The 22,352-nt window shown below is 41.3% G+C and overlaps 1 protein-coding gene across 1 annotated transcript; it reads left to right on the plus strand.

The window, feature by feature from the left end:
* Positions 1 to 514: 514 nt before the first annotated feature.
* On the plus strand, positions 515 to 14,723 carry LOC110535284 (tomoregulin-1). Its single transcript, XM_021620188.2, has 10 exons — positions 515 to 1,244; positions 6,529 to 6,638; positions 6,914 to 7,043; positions 7,166 to 7,192; positions 7,370 to 7,466; positions 10,233 to 10,381; positions 12,772 to 12,828; positions 13,078 to 13,198; positions 13,527 to 13,688; positions 13,992 to 14,723. The coding sequence occupies exons 1-10, from the start codon at positions 1,043 to 1,045 to the stop codon at positions 14,023 to 14,025; spliced, it is 1,089 nt and encodes a 362-aa protein (XP_021475863.1). The 5' UTR covers positions 515 to 1,042; the 3' UTR covers positions 14,026 to 14,723.
* The last annotated feature ends 7,629 nt before the right edge of the window (positions 14,724 to 22,352 follow it).

Below are 22,352 nucleotides of genomic sequence, written 5' to 3' on the forward strand. Positions count from 1 at the left end.
TGCCTAGTTAAATAAAGGTAAAAATATATAAAAAAACAGACAGTGCCATAATAATCAGTGTTTTTAATTGAAAGACAGTGCCATAATATTCCGTGTTTAGCATGTAAAGCTTTTTAGAAATGGTGTAATTGTGAATCTGGGATATCATTTGTTAAGAATAACATGACTTGGAAATAATAAATTGAACATGGATTGGTAAAATGTATATCTGTATTCTCCGGCTACCCTTCTGATCTGTGTAAAACAGCACATAATAACGCCTGCATTTGAAGATATTTTTTTATATATAAGAATTGTAATAATTCTAATTTCTTTAGGCTTAATTGTCTTAATGTCCATGTTAACAAAATAAAGTTTTGGTTTAGGCTGTAACCTCCGCGTGGTCTCATAGGCTTTATACAGGATTAGTAACTGTCGCGTTATAACGTGTCCTTCCAGGGTACAATCGGAATCCCCTCCCCACACATATTTTATTTATAAGGGGTTATATTGCCCCTCCATCGCAAAGCGTGCTTCAATGATGGGGGTGGTCTCGCGTCATGTGATCCCCAAGCTTCACCGAAGTCCTTTGTTGATGGTGATACACAAAACCTCACTGGGACATTGTCTGGGTAAATTGCTACAACAACACAATATATTTTCGCCTTTGCTGGGATTGTGTTGATGAAGGAGGGACATTTTAACAAGGGATATTTTCCGCTGGGATAAAATAGAGAAAGGCAAGCACGTCAAAGGTAAAGGCGACAGTCAAAATAGCCCATGATCGCACACCCTATCTGTACGACGGTCAGTCGAGCGGCCAGTAGAGTCAACCCGACATTTGGTTTATGTAATTTGTGTGTTAAAAGTCCGAGATAATGGTGTTTTTTCTATGGCTATCCTGGGAGAAAATCCCATTTCTGCGTTGGAGATGAAACCTTTTTTTAGCCGTGGGTGAAACCGTTTGCAAATAACATCGCGTTTTGTTCGTTGGGTGTCCATACACATCTGGTGGATTCGTTGAAATATTTCTGCCATTTGAAAAAAGCATAGGTTAGGAAACATGGGAAACGACAGTGTGCCCATTCTACACAGCATTGTAAGCATCATGTCCAGAGGATATCCCCTCTCATCTCACGGACCCTCGGCAGGCCGTTTTCTCTCCTTGGTCCTCTGCCTTTTGGCCGTCTCTACACTGCCTGGAGCACAGGCTTCATACTCTCAGAGCAGCGAATGTGTCTCGGGAAAAGGCAAGGGCTGCCTAGGTGAGTATCAACACATTTACTTTATCACTTCACTTTGACAAAACAAGTTCTTATCGGGAAATAATTTGGGTTTATCAAACATTTTATGTGTTTTTGCTACATAGGACCCTGGAGGTAGTTTATCTCTCCTTGCTGATTGAACGCTGCTCGGTAATTGGGCATCCTTGACCAGCAGACAAAGAACATCATGCTCACTTAGTCTGAATTAGTCGGAAATACGGCACTGAGTGGCCCTGCTTCATAAGCGGAATCACTGTGGATCAATGCATGTTTTTTTGAGAAATTAGATTGGATAGGCCTATGTGTATTTGGAGGATGCCTCGATCTGTCCCCTCTGATGAGGTGCATGCAGGGAAATCATTTCCATCTGTGAACCCCACCCTGGATTGTGCTGCTCTCTTTGGTTGTGTTTCCTTATTAAATGGAAACTGCCAGTTCTCAGTTTCCTGATTAGGAGTAAGGACTTTTGTTTGAATACAGTGTCATCATTGGTCAAATTGGGGGGTGGGGTTCCACCATCAGGATGATCGGGATGGAAGACAACATTCAGTGTGACTGATGCAGATGTCGAAGCATGGTGGCTAGGAAAAACTCCCTAGAAAATCCATGAACCTAAATCAAATCAAAATCAAATCAAATGTTATTGGTCACATACACATGGTTAGCACATGTTATTGGGAGTGAAGCAAAATGCTTGTGCTTCTAGTTCCGACAGTGCAGCAATATCTAACAAGTAATATCTAACAATTCCACAACAGATACAATATACACACAAATCTAAGTAAAGTAATGGAATAAGAATATATACATGTAAATATATAGATGAGCAATGACAGCAGCATAGGCTAAGATGCAATAGATGGTACAAAATACAGTAAATACGTGTGAGATGAGTAATGCAAGATATGTAAACATTATACAAGTGGCATTATTAAAGTGACTGGTGTTCCATTTATTAAAGTGGCCTAGGAATAAATCTAGAGAAGAACCAGATTTGACCTATGATTTGGCCTATGCTTGATGACATTAGAGATGAATGCAAACACAATGTGGATATATTTCCACCCCTACCTAATCCCAATTGCCCTGAGTGTATCCCATAGCATCTGTTTTTAATGGAGGCCTATATGTATGGTATTCGTTAAGTAACCTAGGCTTTTACTTTTCATTTCAAAGTATTCCGATTTATAAAGAAGAGCATGTCGGCGTAGCTTTCCTGATAAAACCAATCGTCGTTGTTTTCCTCATGTTAAGCTATTTGTTTACTTTCGCTACTCACCCGATTCACTTCCTTCAATAAACAGAGCCATTCCTTTTCCCTGTGGTCCTGGTTGTTCTTCACTGCTCATGAAAACAACCTATAATTGGGTGCTGATCAGGCTCAGAAAAGCCCATAGCAGATGTGACCTTAGCAACCATAAATCTCCCAGATATAAAGGGTAAAATTCCTTTCAGAATTTAATGGAAAATACAAGCACCATATTTCCTGCCTTTTTTCAGTGTGTTTATCCTTACCATCGTTTTCAGGTTGAGGCATAGCTGGATCTAGGTCACACAACTGATCATGTGGGACGTGGATTAAGCTTGACCTGACATTAGACTACTTCTAAAAAATATCTGCCAAAATTTACATTTTGGAGTTAACTGTCCCTTTAAATACAGTGAATTGTGGCATTTCCCCACTTCCACTGAGACACACTGATTTTATTTGTCAACGCTTGCATTGATTGGGTTGAATTCAGTGGAAGCATGGTTGTTGTGAACCTGCACTGCTGCTCTGCTGTAGCCCAGTTGGTAGAGCATGGTGCTTGCAACAGCAGGGTTGTCCGTTTGATTCCCACGGGGGACCAGTGAAATAAAATGTATGCATTCACTACTGTAAGTCGCTCTGGATAAGAGCATCTGCTAAATGACTAAAATGTCTCTGAAGAACAACTATTGGTAAAACAGCAATAATGACCATACTTACATTACTAATGCTTCTATAGTGCTGGTCAGGATCAATGCTGTTTGACTGAATTCTAGGCCTGGTCCTGCTCAAATCAAATAAAATGTTATTGGTCACATACACGTGGTCAGCAGATGTTATTGGTCTCATACACGTGGTCAGCAGATGTTATTGGTCACATACACGTGGTCAGCAGATGTTATTGGTCACATACACGTGGTCAGCAGATGTTATTGGTCACATACACGTGGTCAGCAGATGTTATTGGTCACATACACGTGGTCAGCAGATGTTATTGGTCACATACACGTGGTCAGCAGATGTTATTGGTCACATACACATGTTTATCAGATGTTATTGGTCACATACACGTGGTCAGCAGATGTTATTGGTCACATACACGTGGTCAGCAGATGTTATTGGTCACATACACGTGGTCAGCAGATGTTATTGGTCACATACACATGTTTATCAGATGTTATTGGTCACATACACGTGGTCAGCAGATGTTATTGGTCACATACACGTGGTCAGCAGATGTTATTGGTCACATACACGTGGTCAGCAGATGTTATTGGTCACATACACGTGGTCAGCAGATGTTATTGGTCACATACACGTGGTCAGCAGATGTTATTGGTCACATACACGTGGTCAGCAGATGTTATTGGTCACATACACGTGGTCAGCAGATGTTATTGGTCACATACACGTGGTCAGCAGATGTTATTGGTCACATACACATGTTTATCAGATGTTATTGGTCACATACACGTGGTCAGCAGATGTTATTGGTCACATACACGTGGTCAGCAGATGTTATTGGTCACATACACGTGGTCAGCAGATGTTATTGGTCACATACACGTGGTCAGCAGATGTTATTGGTCACATACACGTGGTCAGCAGATGTTATTGGTCACATACACGTGGTCAGCAGATGTTATTGGTCACATACACGTGGTCAGCAGATGTTATTGGTCACATACACGTGGTCAGCAGATGTTATTGCGGGTGTGGTGAAATGCTTTTAAATACTCTCTTGACTACTGCAGTGTTTTGAAGACTTCTGATCCTATACAGTGGTGCTCTTTCTTGATTACAGAGGAGTTTTAGGTCAGGACCCGTATTTAAATCGTTTAGCTTCAGGACCCCCAGGGCGTGACTTTAATGAGGAAATTAGCCAATAGTCCTTTATGTACAGGCTGACTGAGATGGGGGATAGCTGCCTTTATAACAGAGACTGGGACCATTGCTTGAGTAACATTTTTACATTTGAGTAATTTAGCAGACGCTCTTATCCAGAGCGTTTTACAGTAGTGAGAGCATACATTTTCATACTTTCTTTGTACTGGTCCCACACAACCCTGTAGTTGCAAGTGACATACTCTACCAACTGAGCTACACAGGGACTGCCTATCAGTAACAGACTGGTCTATTGAGAAGAAGAGCTAATTGTTAGGAATGGCTGATGATAATCTTTGGCCTGGAACTACTTTCCCTCCCATTTGTTCAAAGGTTGGGTTATTAGACCCTGTGGCGCGTTTACCTGTCTCAAGCTATTGGATTAGCAGCATACTATTGCCTTCCTGGTTTTAGACCTTCTCTAACAGAGAAGGTCTTGGGAATAAGACTCTTGGGAATAAGACTCTTGGGAATAAGACTCTTGGGAATAAGATAACACAAAGCTCCTATTGCAGATCATATGTGTTGAAAATGGTTCTCTCTCATGGGGACTGGCAACGAGAACAGAAGGGAACTTCAGATCAAACCTCAGAGCAGTAGGATTCTTCCATTCCCATCACCTCTCCTTTTCTCTCTCTCTTTCTTTCCCTCTCTCCTATGTTTCTCTTCCTCGTTCTCTCTGCACCCCCCCCCAACCCCCACCCTCTAAAACTCACAGGCCAGGGGTTTTTCCAATGTCCTGCCAGTTGATATGAAGGCTAGGAGATAACGCTGTTGACCCCAGGAGGATGTAAATGGCTGCTGTCCAACCTGCCTGGAAGGCTGGGAAGGCCTTCTCACTCCTCCATTACAACTCTGTTTACCTTTCCTCCAGAGTCAAACACTCTCCCTCAGGGTGTCCATGAACCTAGAGTAGTTCTAGTACAACAATCATTTCCCACTCCTGCTGTAGTTATCAAAGCTAGGGGAAAAACAAAATATACTGCAACTGCATGTCAACAGGGGGAATTAAACAGTTTACTGAAAGCCTACCGGTTGTACAGCACTGGCTTTGTTTTCACTAAATATCAGGATTACGTAACACATCATTCCGTACACATTAGCCTACCGTGGCTACCTGAAATCCTCATCAATCCTATCAGTGATGCTTCTTACACATAATGTGCTTCAGCTCCCGATGAAAGATTCTCACATTGCCTTCTCCTCCAATCTTTTCTGCTCAACTCTCTAGGTCCCCGTTGATCGTACTTGGCTTTGGACTCCCGTGATCATGTAATGCCAAGGAATTTGTAAATGAGGGCCAAATGGTGCGAATGACTAGTGGCTAAATTTCTCAGTCCAGTTATACTGGGCAGAGACTGTAGCACAATGCTCATAGCACTGTCTTTCTCAATGATGTGTAGCTAAGCTCTCTCTGTACCCGATCTCTCATTAGTAGACCCTTTGACGAAGTGATGAGATTACTACTATTGATGTGTTGTGGTGAAGCAGTCCGGTGGCTACGTGCTGCTAACGACCCACATCTTCACTCTTTTAGTGCCATTGATTTTGGCTTCTTCCTCTGACAAATACTGCCCAGTATGAGATATGTTCAAGTATATTTCTGGCTAAAGGGGAAGCTTGTTATTGGCTTTGGAGCACATACAAGTGATGAAAGTCATTACTGGAAGGAGTGTCCGTGAACTCTAGAGTTGCCAGGAGTTAATTAACTTTGGTTCATACTGGATTTTAGCCTGGAATCCTAACTGATTTACTCAGTTTCATGGTGAAACAAAGCATATTGATTTGGAATCCAGGCTAACTGTATTTAAGGTAAGATACAAATGAGGGAAAATACTGTGTTTGTGTACAAATTTGAGTGGGAAGTTGAGGGTGTGTTTTGGAACATGAATTATACGAGCATAGCTATACAGGGTTTCACACTATTTCATATACTCTTAGTAAAAAAAGAGTTTAGGCTCAATTATTCATATGTTATTCTCAAAGACAGAAAAGCTATATCACATGGATACTAGTAGACTACACTAGATACATTGTCAAAAATATTTAGATGGTTTTATTGTAAACTGGAAAATATATCTCTACTTTATTTCTTTGTAAAATAATGGTATTTCACTGCCTTGCTGATAAGAACACCTTTATTTTTTACAGATGCGTCTGAGAAGAAGAGTGACCTGAGAGTGTGTGATGCTGTAACATGTCGTTACGGGGGAACCTGTCGAGAGAACGGGCCTGACTTGAAATGTGTCTGCCAGTTCCATGTAAGTAACACAGTGGGAAAGATGCTCTCATGTTCTCTGTTGTGAAATAAGACTGCCATCACCATGAGTAAGAAAGCAAGCAGGAATGGCTTATCCAAATGTTGCATAACCCTTTGCCATCCGTTAGCATGGCGTTTGCTTATAAATTATTTCTGAAGTCTATGGGCATTTAAAATGTTATGTGCGCTTTCAGGTTTCTGTCCTCAGAAATGGTTAGGTCTAGGCTATGATGGTTCATTAACTGTAACACCCTACCATTACCCGTTGTGTTCCAGTGCTCTAAGAAGTACATCTCTGTTTGTGGGTCCAACGGAGACACCTTCCAGAACGAGTGCTTCATGAGGAGAGCAGCGTGCAAGCAGCAGAAGTCCATATCACAGGTCTCTGAAGGGGCCTGCTCCACCGGTGAGTGTCAGGATGCAGCACACTGATCACTTTTTTCTCACTCTAAACTGTCCCTAGTCATTGCCTTATTACTCATTTAGATGAAGCTGAAACTAACTCATTTTCTATGCTCTAACTCACAGATGGCAGTTCCGGATCAGGCGACGGAGGTATTGTGCTGTAACTTGTTCCTGCTTCACTTTAATAAGTTGGACTTGCCAACCCATGTTACAATGTTACAGAAAGAGCTTGCCAAAAGAAAAGCTTTGCCAATCCAAACACTAATGCAACAATATTAACTTTGTTGACAGCTAACAGCACATTTTTGTTTTATTCCTTTCCTACAGATGATGAAGGATCAGGCACAGGCAGAGGGAAAAAGACTACAAAATGTGGCACCTGCAAGTTTGGAGCAGAATGCGACGTGGACTCTGAGGATATCTTGTGAGTACTTTCATCTGGAATTATACCCTTTACAGAAAGACTTCACTGTATGTTGCCATAAATAAATCAGGCAATGTTTTTTAGAACCCAATTCACACAGACCCATTTTTGCCTCATCCTTTCCAGGAAAAGCCTTTTATATCTCCCGTGCACATGCCAGCACGTTTAGGAGTGTGACTCGACGTGGGCTGATGTGGTGGATTTGAATAAATCCATTCATTATACACCAACACAAAGAAATCCATTATGTTTTAGGCAGGTCCTAAGAAACATTTCAAGACCAATAAGATGTATTTTTATAAGATTAGAATGGCATATTTTGAGTTGAATTATGTTACTGTTCTGTGCATCCTATAGGATACATGGCTGTGCCATGCACAGGAAATCAATAGTTATTTAGTTCATTAAACAGACAAGACTTACCCTGATCACAGTAAACACACATATATTTTACAGTAGGCTAAGACTATAATGAAATATAACAGAATAAAATACAAATAATACTTTTCCCATACAACTTACATCACGGCAGCATGTGGAGCTGCTGTCAAAAAAAAGAAGAAGTTATATTTTGAAACTGAACCCATGCTTTCATTATCCACGTTTCAAAAGCATGTGAATTTCGTGTTTATATTTCACAAACTCTGCAGGCTTTTGGAGTTGCTCGAGCAAAATAATAGACCTACAGTTGAGTTAGGCTACATTACAGCATGTTAAATGTTTCTGATCAGTGATAGACCTACAGTTGATTTAGGCTACATTACAGCATGCTAAATGTTTCTGATCAGTGATAGACCTACAGTTGATTTAGGCTACATTACAGCATGTTAAATGTTTCTGATCAGTGATAGACCTACAGTTGAGTTAGGCTACATTACAGCATGTTAAATGTTTCTGATCAGTGATAGACCTACAGTTGAGTTAGGCTACATTACAGGATGCTAAATGTTTCTGATCAGTGATAGACCTACAGTTGATTTAGGCTACATTACAGCATGCTAAATGTTTCTGATCAGTGATAGACCTACAGTTGATTTAGGCTACATTACAGCATGCTAAATGTTTCTGATCAGTGATAGACCTACAGTTGATTTAGGCTACATTACAGCATGTTAAATGTTTCTGATCAGTGATAGACCTACAGTTGATTTAGGCTACATTTTAGCATGCTAAATGTTTCTGACCAGTGATAGATGAGCTATACCACCTCCACTTATCTGCCCAGCCAGAGAATTAACCAAATATACAGATGGATATTCAGTGAAGCAAAATCACATTGATTGATTTAGTCAAGTCACGGGATTTTGGTCAGGAGAAGGCCTAGGCCTCTAAGCGACTGTGAGTGAAGAGAAAAATTATCCACTTGTTAAGTTACATAACATGCTGGCAAAATGTTCTGACCAGTGCTAATGAATAAACCAACTAGACAAGGTGATCACGAGCAGGACTCACCTCAACTTAGCTAACATTTCCACAGCCTAATTGTTGCCTAACTAATATCCAAACAGAGAATATTATGACATTGATTGATCCCCAGACTTGTCTCAAAGCAACACAAAACGGTGCTGAAATAGTTGCTATTGCTTCAAATGTATTATAACAATTAGATGACTTTGGGAGTTTCAGTAACCAATAATTTGATGCCTTCAATTGCATTAGCCTACTTTATTCCAGTATTTTCGTCATTCAGTAATACTTATTCCCACAGTAATTATTTATGGATCCATCCAGTTGTGGTTAAGAAAACAGTGTGTGTGGTGACATGCCTCGCAAAGTTTACAACTGCCAGGAGGATAGTAGCAACGGGCGTTGCCTAGCAACCAGAGCATAGTGCGCGCCAATGCCGCCTCAGTATTACGGCTACATTTCATACTGAGCCATAGGCAGAACTTTATCGCAGTCATGGCTAGGTCGGTTTGCGGAAATAAACGTTTCGGCTTTGATACCGGCAACACTGTTCAGATATAAAGAAAAGGTTGGTGGGTGGGATGCTAAAGTTGTTGGAAAAACGTATTGGTTTTAAAGGTATGTTATTGTGCAACCAGTAGTTTCTGAAAGGGGGTCTTCTTTATTTGGGTCCCAATTATCTGAATCGTTAGCGACCGCTAGTCCTCCTTTCAAATCTTCTGTTATTTTCTCCATATACTGGGGTCCTGGGTTGTCACATTCGATTCAGTTTGATTGATGGTGTATGTTTAGAGCTTTTACTGTTGCAGTGTTAATACAGTGTTAATGCAGTGTTAATGCAGTGTTAATACAGTGTTAATGCAGTGTTAATACAGTGTTAATGCAGTGTTACTGTAGTGTTAATGCAGTTAATGCAGTGTTAATGCAGTGTTAATACAGTGTTAATACAGTGTTAATGCAGTGTTAATACAGTGTTAATGCAGTGTTAATGCAGTGTTAATACAGTGTTAATACAGTGTTAATGCAGTGTTAATACAGTGTTAATGCAGTGTTAATACAGTGTTAATACAGTGTTAATGCAGTGTTAATACAGTGTTAATGCAGTGTTAATGTAGTGTTAATACAGTGTTAATGCAGTGTTAATACAGTGTTAATACAGTGTTAATGCAGTGTTAATACAGTGTTAATGCAGTGTTAATGCAGTGTTAATGCAGTGTTAATTCAGTGTTAATACAGTGTTAATGCAGTGTTAATACAGTGTTGATACAGTGTTAATGCAGTGTTAATACAGTGTTAATACAGTGTTAATACAGTGATCATTAAACAGATGTTTATATAAATGTTTTCTTCGACACCCAGGTGCATGTGCAACATTGACTGCAGTGGCCATAATGACAACCCGGTGTGTGGAACAGACGGAAACTCCTACACTGCCCCCTGTCACGTAAGAGAGGCATCGTGCTTGAAGCAGGTGAAGATTGACGTGAAGCATCTGGGGAGATGTCCAGGTAATGCCACATTTTCATCTTAAAATGTAATTTGGAAACATGTCATTTTATGTCCAATATACTGCATTTAGCCTGCATTGCACTGCATTATCATATTGTATTGTATTATAAAGAGGATTATTTCAGGGGGGAAAAACATTGGGCTTTCGATTGATTTCATGTATTTTTCACAGTCTCAGGGAAAGAGAACCCATCACAATTTTACATTTGACTGAGATTTTTAGTGTAGATGATATAAATCCTTCATGTTGAATACAATGTCCTGGATATCCTCCTCTGTGTTTCTGTTGCCAGTCCTGATATTCCTGATCCGTAGTGTGTTAATATAAACATCCCTCTTTCCAAGTGATGACCTTCCCCTGCATCACTCTACACAGCCAGTGACCTGTACGATGGCTAGTTAATGTCAAACTCTGATGCCTCTGTTGTGAACACAGGAAGGGCAATTCAAATATGATCCCCACTCCAATTGGTTGATCGATTCTCACTATGACCGTGCACTATGCTATGCTACAGTATACAGTGGTGGCTAAGTCTATTAGGTTCACCCCTACTTATAACAGCGTTATACATGCTGATAGCTAAGTCTATTAGGTTCACCCCTACTTATAACAGCTTTATACATGCTGATAGCTAAGTCTATTAGGTTCACCCCTACTTATAACAGCTTTATACATGCTGATAGCTAAGTCTATTAGGTTCCCACCTACTTATAACAGCTTTATACATGGTGATAGCTAAGTCTATTAGGTTCACCCCTACTTATAACAGCTTTATACATGCTGATAGCTAAGTCTATTAGGTTCCCACCTACTTACAACAGCTTTATACAATGCTTGAGATTCAAATAAAAAAACCTGAGATTGTTCTTTCTTCTGTACACTAATGTTACAATGCGAACATGACCCCAATCTCACACAGTTGGGATTTGGGGCACATTATTATGACCCAGGGACATTGGGCAACCAGCTGGTCAGAGAACTGCAAAAATGTTTCTCCATTCTTATTAGAAAATCAGTTTAAAGCCATTTTTCCAATGTAGTTCTTTATCTGAGTGCGATGCCATACCACACAAAAAAGGGCCCTATTTGAAATATGTCCCAAAATCTAGATCTAAAAGATCAATTTACACAAATAATGAACTGTTTTGTCCCACATATCACATTAATCTAAACTTGAATAGAATGCATCCCACCGTGGAAACCTAATAACTAGTTATGGATGTTCCAATATTCCTATAGTATTCATATAATGGAATTTCACATTGCATACAACCATGGTGATATTATTGGCAACCATGATGATATTATTGGCAACCATGGTGATATTATTGGTAACCATGGTGATATTATTGGCAACCATGGTGATATTATTGGCAACCATGGTGTTATTGCGTTCATTCCCAGATAGTAATTGTTGTGCACAGCCTGATATGTGTTTTAACAACATTTGTCATGTGACCCCTATGTACAGTACGTGTCTATCTCTTCTTAAATCAGTTGCGAGGCATTTCTAATGATGGTGCAGTTGGCCAAATGTTGCAGGAGGGCCATTAAATGCAGTGAAGCTGAAGCAAGCCCGTGTCACCCTACATCTCAACAGTCCAAATTCCCCTCAAGTTAAACCCAGCCACTCACCACTTATCTGTCATTTGTTTAATTTGGTAATGCAAATGAGCATTGCAAATGATTGCATGCATTACAATTACTGTCTGTCAGAGTTACCAGCAGCCTCGTACGATGACTGGTCAACATAGAAAGCTGCCATACCCCTCACATTGTGTCTATGGTCGCCTTATTGTCAATGAGCATCCTAAACAGTACTGTAGGTTATTAGTTTGTTATAGAAATGGTAGGTGTCTTACTTGTACAAAATCCACATCATATAACTGGTTTGTTGATCAACCACATTTATTTTTATGATGATGCTAGCTTACTGCAATTGCAAATGTTGGACATGTACTATATTAGAGTCAAAATAGTATTTCTATTCTATTCTTGAGGTGGAGCTGAAATGTATGTACATTCCTATCTCTATCAAGCCAGCACTGAGTAATGGGATGAGACCATAATGTGACCGCGTCACCGCTTGCTCCAGGCATAAAAATAATGTGGGGGCAATTTTCAGGCCTCTTATGACCAGTTGTATAATCCTTGTGATTACGGTTCTCCAACTCCAAGAACTCAAAGAGCTGGAACACTGATTCCCTGAGTCACTCCAATTCAATTTCTCTTTACTTCTTACAGTAGAAAAACAATTTTTAAGGTAGCCTAATGAATTATTTCACATTTAAAATGCTGCTATCCCTTAAAGGGGAAGTAGATAAAGGTCCTCGTAGCAATACTGGACAATGTCTGTGTTGCACTCACAAATATGTGTCTTGTTTTCAGAAAAAGGGCAAAAAAAAGACAAAGACGATGGTAGCAAAAGCAAGACTGATCTTTTTGGTAAGGTTGCTCCCATTTCCCACACTGTGTTATGATGTTGTTATGGTAGTTGATTTATCTCTCAGACCATGGTTCATGTTGTCTATATGGGAATAGTGATGTTATGCTGTTACATCACTGCAAATAATATTTCTGTTGGACGATACATTTCAGTTATATTTGATTTGCAAATGATGACAAGGCCTAGCTCACTCATTAAAATGTATATAAACAATATCAATGACCGCGATTTTATTTATGCCTTTAAAGACACGGCAGACATAGGGGAGGATAGAGGTTATGGAGAGATCCTCACCCCTTGCACAGAGGACTACGCCAACTTCTGTGAACACGGCCAATGTGAAATCAAGTATAGCATCCCCACATGCCGGTAAGATAATGTGGTGTCCTTTTTTTTTTTTTTTTTTACTTACCTGCATATCGTCGCTGTCGAATGAAAACCTTGTAACTACATTTTTACAAATGTAAACATTTATTCAAAATAGTGTCTAATGTTTCATAATTGTATGTTTGTTAATGGGAAAATATGATTGTTTTTTCTGTTTTGAAGAGGATGTTTTCATCTGACAGCAGCGATGTGCTCTTTGTGCCTTTTTTTCTTAATTCATAGGTAATTACTGTGTGTGTCATTTCTCAGTGAACACCTGGTAATTTCTGTATCATGAAATTAAGTGCTACCTGGTTGGTTGACTTTTCAGGTGTGATTCGGGCTACACTGGCCAGCAGTGTGACGAGATCCAAGACTTCAACATCCTGTACGTGGTTCCCAGTGGACAGAAACTCCACTACGTTCTCATAGCGGCCATCATCGGAGCCGTACAGATCGCCATCATCGTCGCCGTTGTCATGTGTTTCACAAGGTGGGTGTGTTCTCAAAAGTGACCTATGTGATCTTATTAGCACATTTATGATAGGCTTATAAAAGACAGAAACATGTAATCTGCTTATGTCATTTTTGTAAACAACATACCGTGGCATGAATTTGCAAGTCTTATGGAAGGTGCTATGCCAAATGTGTGTCATTTGAAAAAAGTGTAAGCATACATACTATGCTAATTTTGTAATTCATTCCATATTTCTTTAAGTTCTACAGTTCAGAACACTGTACTTTGAGGGGCAGTCAAAATGTAGTTTGTTGTTATTCATTTTTTCTTTTTAAATAGGAGGTGTCCCAAAAACCAGAGGGGACGAAGATAAACGCAGCACCTTGGACATTTTCCCTCTGGGACTTCATCCAGGATGATGTAGCTGTTTTTTTTTTTAATGCATTTTGGATTGCACCACATGGATCACATTTTGATATCTGTTGTTTTGTGCCTCCTTTATTTTGAATGGACATGTATTATTTTTTTTATAATGGGGCCTTATTTTTCTCTCCCCTATGGACATTTGCAGCTCTTGCTGCTTTTTTGTCAGACTGCTGCATTATAATTTTTTTCAACGGGCAGAAAAAGGACAGCTATTTTTATCTGATCATCCATTGTTTGCAAGGTGGTGGTGGTGGTAGCTTTAGGCACACAAACCTTGGACACCGAGCTTCAGCTTTAGTGACTTTCTCTCAGTACATTTTACTTCTTTGTTTATGTTTTGTTTTTACAAAATTCAACTATATACCAAATGCAGTTTTCTATAAATGAGGTATAAGCTGATGTGTACAGTTTGTTTTGGTTACTTTTCAATATACCATTCCGGGGATGGAACACTTTTTCCCACTAGGTACTAATTTAAATGTTTTTATATATAATTTGTTGTTTTTGATGTTCTGATGTTGTTTGTATTATTGTTAATGAAATAGTTGTAAACATATTTGATTGTAGATTCTGTATATTGCATGAGCTGTGAAAATGTGTTTAGTGATGTCGTTTCAGTGGTATTAAAACATCTGTGTTCCAAACGCTCATGTTGTCTTCATATGAGTACAAATTACAGAACCAGAATGTAGTTATATTAATGTAATGTTATTGTGATATTATTACATTTTTTTATTATAGGATTGTAATATTGTTACAGTAATAATGGGTTAATGTCAAACCTGGCTCATTTTTCAGATACAGTATTATTACATATGTGCATATTACATAATATTAGATAATACACACAATATTATTCTGATTCTGAGAACTACACTGGTTATTGGGTTACTTGCAGTGTTGGGGAAGCTACTCTGAAAATATAGTTTACCAAGCTACCAATTACTTCACACTGAAAGAACTTAAGCTATCCTAAAGCTCCCCTTAAGAAAAATATACTTTACTTAACTAACGTTACTTTGAAAAAGTAGTTCACTTACATCCAAACTACTATGTGATAAATTATCATATCGAAATCTGAAATGTCATAGACTGCAAATTGCAATAACAGATCACTGCAGTTTCTTTTGCCTATTCAACCTATTAAATACCAAAACTATGATTCAAGTAAGAATTCAGCAGGTCTGCTGCTGAAACTATGATTCAGCGGGTCTGCTGCTGAAACTATGAGCAGCAGGTCTGCTGCTGAAACTATGAGCAGCAGGTCTGCTGCTGAAACTATGAGCAGCAGGTCTGCTGCTGAAACTATGAGCAGCAGGTCTGCTGCTGAAACTATGAGCAGCAGGTCTGCTGCTGAAACTATGAGCAGCAGGTCTGCTGCTGAAACTATGAGCAGCAGGTCTGCTGCTGAAACTATGAGCAGCAGGTCTGCTGCTGAAACTATGAGCAGCAGGTCTGCTGCTGAAACTATGAGCAGCAGGTCTACTGCTGAAACTATGAGCAGCAGGTCTGCTGCTGAAACTATGATTCAGCGGGTCTGCTGCTGAAACTATGAGCAGCAGGTCTGCTGCTGAAACTATGAGCAGCAGGTCTGCTGCTGAAACTATGAGCAGCAGGTCTGCTGCTGAAACTATGAGCAGCAGGTCTGCTGCTGAAACTATGAGCAGCAGGTCTGCTGCTGAAACTATGAGCAGCAGGTCTGCTGCTGAAACTATGAGCAGCAGATCTGCTGCTGAAACTATGAGCAGCAGGTCTGCTGCTGAAACTATGAGCAGCAGGTCTGCTGTTGAAACTATGATTCAGCGGGTCTGCTGCTGAAACTATGATTCAGCGGGTCTGCTGCTGAAACTATGAGCAGCAGGTCGGCTGCTGAAACTATGATTCAGCGGGTCTGCTGCTGAAACTATGATTCAGCGGGTCTGCTGCTGAAACTATGAGCAGCAGGTCTGCTGCTGAAACTATGATTCAGCGGGTCTGCTGCTGAAACTATGAGCAGCAGGTCTGCTGTTGAAACTATGATTCAGCGGGTCTGCTGCTGAAACTATGATTCAGCGGGTCTGCTGCTGAAACTATGAGCAGCAGGTCTGCTGCTGAAACTATGATTCAGCGGGTCTGCTGCAGCGTTTGGATCAAAATGTAGTTAAATTACTAGTTGAACTACATGTAGTTCACTACTCCCCAACACTGGTTACTTGGTAGTGTAAAAAGCCATAACCTCAACATTAGAACTACAGTAAACACAAGAATCCAGCAGAGGTAGACAAAGCCACTTATTGTACAGTGTCTCTGTCATACAGTGCCTTCGGAAAGTATTCAGACTCCTTGACCTTTTCTATATTTTGTTACATTACAGCCTTATTGTAAAATTGATTAAATTGTATTTTTCCCACATACCCCACAATACCCACAATACCCCATAATGACAAAGTAAAACCAGGATTTTATAAATGTTTGCTAATTTATTAAACCTAAAAACTAATATATCACATTTACATAAGTATTCAGTTAATTTGCTCAATACTTTGTTGAAGCACCTTTGGCAGCGATACAGACTCGATTCTTCTTGGGTATGGAGTTACAAGCTTGGCTCACCTGTATTCGGGGAGTTTCTCACATTCTTCTCTGCAGATCCTCTCAAGCTCTGTCAGGGTGGATGGTGAGCGTTGCTGCACAGCCATTTTCAGGTCTCTCCAGAGAATTTTGATCAGGTTCAAGTCTGGGCTCTGGCTAGGCCACTCAAGGACATTCAGAGACTAGTCCCGAAGCCACTCCTGCGTTGTCTTGGCTGTGTGCTTAGGGTTGTTGTCCTGTTGGAAGTTGAACCTTCGCCCCAGTGTGAGGTCCTGAGCGGTCTGGAACAGGTTTTCATCAAGAATCTCTCCTGACTAATCTCCATGTCCTTTCCGCAGAAAAACATCCCCACAGTATGATGCTGCCACCACCATGCTTCACGGTAGGTATGGTGTCAGGTGTCCTCCAGAAGTGATGCTTGGCGTTCAGGCCAAAGAGTTCAAGCTTGATTTCATCAGACCAGAGAATCTTGTTTCTCATGGTCTGATAGTCTTTTGGTGCCTTTTGGCAAACTCCAAGCGGGCTGTCATGTGCCTTTTACAGAGGAGTGGCTTCCATCTGACCACTAACATTAAGGTCTGATTGGTGGAGTGCTGCAGAGATGGCTCTCCTTCTGGAAGGTTCTCCCATCTCCACAGAGGAACTCTGGAGCTCTGTCAGAGTGACCATCCTGTTCTTGCTCACTGCCCTGATCAAGGCCCTTCTCCCCTGATTGCTCAGTTTTGGTTGGGCAGCCAGCTCTAGGAAGAGTCTTGCTGGTTTCAAACTTCTTCCATTCAAGAATTATGGAGGTCACTGTGTTCTTGGGGATCTTCAATGCTGCAGGCATTGTTTGGTACCCTTCCCCTGGTTCTGGGCCTCAACACAATCCTGTCTCAAACCTCTACGGACAATTCCTTTGACCTCATGGCTTGTTTTATGCTCTGACATTCACTGTCAACTCTGAGACCTTAGATGGACAGGTATTTCCAAATCATGCTCAGTCAATTGAATTTACCACAGGTGGACTCTAATAAAATTGTAGAAACAGCTCAAGGACAATCAATGGAAACAGGGGGCATCTGAGCTTAATTTCGAGTCTCATAGCAAAGGGTCTGAATACTTATGTAAATAAGGTATTTATGTTAAAAAAAAAATGCAAAAATGTCTAAACACCTGTTTTCACTTTGTCATTATGCAGTATTGTGTGTGGATTGCTGAGGATAATAAAAAAAAATCAATTTTAGAATAAGGCTGAAACATAACAAAATGTGGAAAAAGACAAGGGGTCTGACAAGGGGTAGTAGAATGGCGCTGGAGCAAGAGAAGTTTTACGTGCCCCCTACCGATTGTGTTTTTTCATTTGTTTATCTGCGTTGTTTGTAACTTATTTTTTTACTATTTTTGTACATAATGTTGCCGCTACCACCTCTTATGACCAAAAATAACTTCTAGACATCAGGACTGAATTCCCATCATGGTGTTACGGTTTTCTTCCGTCGAAGGAGAGGAGGACCAAAATGCAGCGTGGTAATTTCGATACATCTTTAATAAAAGATAAACACGAACAATACAAAACAATAAACGTAACGTGAAAACCTAAACAGCCTTATCTGGTGCAAACAAACACAGAGACAGGAACAATCACCCACCAAATAACCCATTTCACACCCTGGCCTGACCAAAATAATAAAGAAAACACCAAATACTAAGACCAGGGTGTGACACATGGACTAGCAGAATCCTTTTTCTTCTTTCACGACTCTGACGAGCCCAAGGCAGAGGATATACAGCTCCCTCGGGAACAGGCCCGACCCCAGTGATCTGTGTGAAGAGGAGGCGGAGAAAGAGAGGCCCGGTGGGTGGGCTGCCTTCTGAGGGGTAGGCGGCGATCGAATAAACCCCCACTCACCTCAATTCTGCTCTCAAACATGCAATATTTGGACAATAAAATGGACAAGTTATTGGGAAGATTAAACTACCAACGGGACATTAAAAACTGTAACATATTATGCTTCACGGAGTCGTGGCTGAAGGACGATAATATCAACATACAGCTGGCTGGTTATACGATGTACCGGCAGGATAGAACAGCGGCGTCTGGTAAGACAAGGGGCGGCGGTCTATGTATTTTTGTAAACAACAAGCTAGTGCATGATATCGAAGGAAGTCTCAAGCCATTGCTTGCCTGAGGTAGAGTTTCTCATGATAAGCTGCAGACCACCTTACCTACCGAGAGAGTTCTCATCTATATTCTTTGTAGCTGTTCGCATACCACCACAGAGGCAGGCACCAAGATAGCATTAAATGAGCTGTATTCTGCCACAAGCAAACAAGAAACTCTAACCCCGAGGCGGCGCTCCTAGTAGCCGGGAACTTCAATGCAAGGAAACTTAAATCAGTTTTACCTAATTTCTATCAACATGTTAAATGTGCAACCAGAGGGAAAATAACTCTGGACCACCTATACTCCACACACAGAAACGCATACAATGCTCTCCCTCGCCCCCCATTTGGCAAATCTGACAATAATTCTATCCTCCTGATTCCTGCTTACAAGCAGAAATTAAAGCAGGAAGCACCAGTGACTAGATCAATAAAAAGTGGTCATATGAAGCAGATGCTAAGCTATAGGACTGTTTTGCTAGCACAGACTGGAATATTTTCTGGGATTCCTCCAATGGCATTGAGGAGTAAACCACATCTGTCATTGGCTTCATCAATAAGTGCATCTATGACGTCGTCCCCACAGTGACCGTACATACCCCAACCAGAAACCATGTATTACAGGCAGCATCCGCACTGAGCTAAAGGCTAGAGCTGCCACTTTCAAGGAGTGGGACTCTAACCTGGAAGCTTATGAGAAATCCTGCCATGCCTTCCGACAAACCATCAATCAGGCAAAGCGTCAATACAGGACTAAGATCAAGTCTTACTACACCGACTCTGACGCTTGTCGGATGTGGCAGGGCCTGCAAACCATTACAGACTACAAAGGTCAAGCACAGCCGAGAGTTGCCCAATGACACAATCCTACAGGACGAGCTAAACTACTTCTATGCTCGCTTCGAGACAAATCATACTGAAACATGCATGAGAGCACCAGCTGTTCTGGATGACTGTGTGATTGCGCTCTCCGCAGCCGATATGAGTAAGACCTTTACACAGGTCAACATTCACAAGGCTGCAGGGCCAGACGGATTACCAGGACGTGTACTGCGAGCATGTGCTGACCAACAAGCGAGTGTCTTCACTGACATTTTCAAACTCTCCCTGTCCGAGTCTGTAATATCAACATGTTTTAAGCAGACCACCATAGTGCCTGTGTCCAAGAACCCTAAGGTAACCTGCCTAAATGACTACCGACCCACAGCACTCAAGTCTGTAGCCATGAAGTGCTTTAAAGGCTGGTAATGGCTCACATCAACACCATCATCCCAAAAAACTTAGACCCACTCCAATTTACATACCGCACCAACAGATCCACAGATGATGCAGTCTCTATTGCACTCCACACTGCCCTTTCCCACCTGGACAGAAGGAACACCTATGTGAGAATGCTATTCATTGACTACAGCTCAGCATTCAAAAACATAGTGCCCTCAAAGCTCATCACTAAGCTAAGGACCCTGGGACTAAACACCTCCCTCTGCAACTGTATCCTGGACTTCCTGATGGGTCTCCCCCAAGTGGTAAGGGTTGGTAACAACACATCCGCCACACTGATCCTCAACACAGGGGCATCTCAGGGTGCGTGCTTAGCCCCCTCCTGTACTCCCTGTTCACTCATGACTCCACGGCCAACACCATCATTACATTTGCTGATGACACAACAGTGGTAGGTCTGATCACCGACAACAACGAGATAGCCTATAGGGAGGAGGTCAGGTACCTGGCCTTGTGGTGCCAGGACAACAACCTCTCCCTCAACGTGATCAAGACAAAGGAGATGATTGTGGTCAACAGGAAAAAGAGGACCGAGCACACCCCCATTCTCATCAACGGGGCTGCAGTGGAGCAGGTTGAGATCTTAAAGTTCCTTGGTGTCCACATCACCAACAAACTAACATGGTCCAAGCACACCATGACAGTCGTGAACCGGGCACGACAAAACCTATTCCCCCTCAGGAGACTGAAAATATTTGGCATGGGTCCTCAGATCCTCAAAAGGTTCTACAGCTGCACCATCGAGAGCATCACTGCCTGCTATGGCAACTGCTCTGCCTCCGACCGCAAAGCACTACAGAGGGCAGTGCGTACGGCCTTTGTACATCACTGGGGCCAAGCTTCCTACCATCCAGGACCTCTATACCAGGCGGTGTCAGAGGAAGGCCCTGAAAATTGTCAAAGACTCCAGCCACCCTAGTCATGGACTGTTCTCTCTGCTACCACACGGCAAGCGGTACCGGAGCGCCAAGTCTAGGTCCAAGAGGCTTCTAAACAGCTTCTACCCCAAGCCATAAGACTCCTGATCATCCAGTCAAATGGCTACCCAGACTATTCACGTTGCCCCCCCTTCCCCTCTACACACCACTGCCACTCTCTGTTGAAATCTATGCATAGTCCCTTTAATTAACTCTACCTACATGTACATAATACCTCAACCAACCGGTGCCCCTGCACATTGACTCTGTACCGGCACCCCCCTGTATATATTGACTCTGTACCGGCACCCCCTGTATATATTGACTCTGTACCGGCACCCCCCTGTATATAGCCTCCACATTAACTCTGTACCGGTACCCCCCTGTATATATTGACTCTGTACCGGCACCCCCCTGTATATAGCCTGCACATTGACTCTGTACCGGTACCCCCCTGTATATATTGTTATTTTTTACTGCTCCTCTTTAATTATTATCTTGTATTCTTATCCGTATTTTTTGAACCTGCACTGTCGTTAGGGGCTCGTAAGTAAGCATTAAGGTTTGTATTGTTGTATTGTATTCGGCGCATGTGACTAATAAAACTTGATTTGATTTGAATATTTTCAAAAGATTTTCTCTCTTGGACCATTACTGTCAGCATATCTCTAAACATTCCATGTTAATGAATAGGATTAGCGGGACTTTTAAAAGGTGACAGTGTTCAAATCTAAGAGATTTTTACATGACAGTTGTGAATAAAAAATGTCAACTTAACGAATATAATTATTTATGTTATGTACAGTATTAAGTTAAGTGTATTACCCTTTCAGACAATCAACACCTTTTTTGGAATCAACACGGATGGGTACGAAGCTGATGGGTATGTAGCTGATGGTCACAAAGCTGATTGTGTACGAAGCTCACTGGTATGAAGCTGAGAAGTCCGTGTCTCTGATAGTCATGCTGGCAGCAGACACACTTCTCGGCATACATTACATTTACAGATACTTGGCAGGATTAGCCAATCCTTCAAGGAGTCTGTTCCTATCTAGTATGTGAGGAGTTCAAAACCGTGTCAGCTTAAAACGGGTGTGTAATCTTTCATTTAAGAGATCTTGGGAGGGGCACAACATGGGGATATGAGGTATAGAGATGGATGATGGTATTTGGGGATATTATATACACTGGGTTATGTGAGTGAGTGAGTAACTTTCGTATGGATGAAGATTTCACATGGATGAAGTAAGCCTGCTCTCCGCTATGACGGGACATGGGCAATTATAGATATACCCAGTGTTTAATTATAGACAGCAGCTGGTGGCATCATTTTAGGAGTTGGACAGTCCCCTTCCCCCTA

Source organism: Oncorhynchus mykiss, chromosome 11, assembly GCF_013265735.2.
Source record: "Oncorhynchus mykiss isolate Arlee chromosome 11, USDA_OmykA_1.1, whole genome shotgun sequence".
NCBI lineage: Eukaryota > Metazoa > Chordata > Actinopteri > Salmoniformes > Salmonidae > Oncorhynchus > Oncorhynchus mykiss.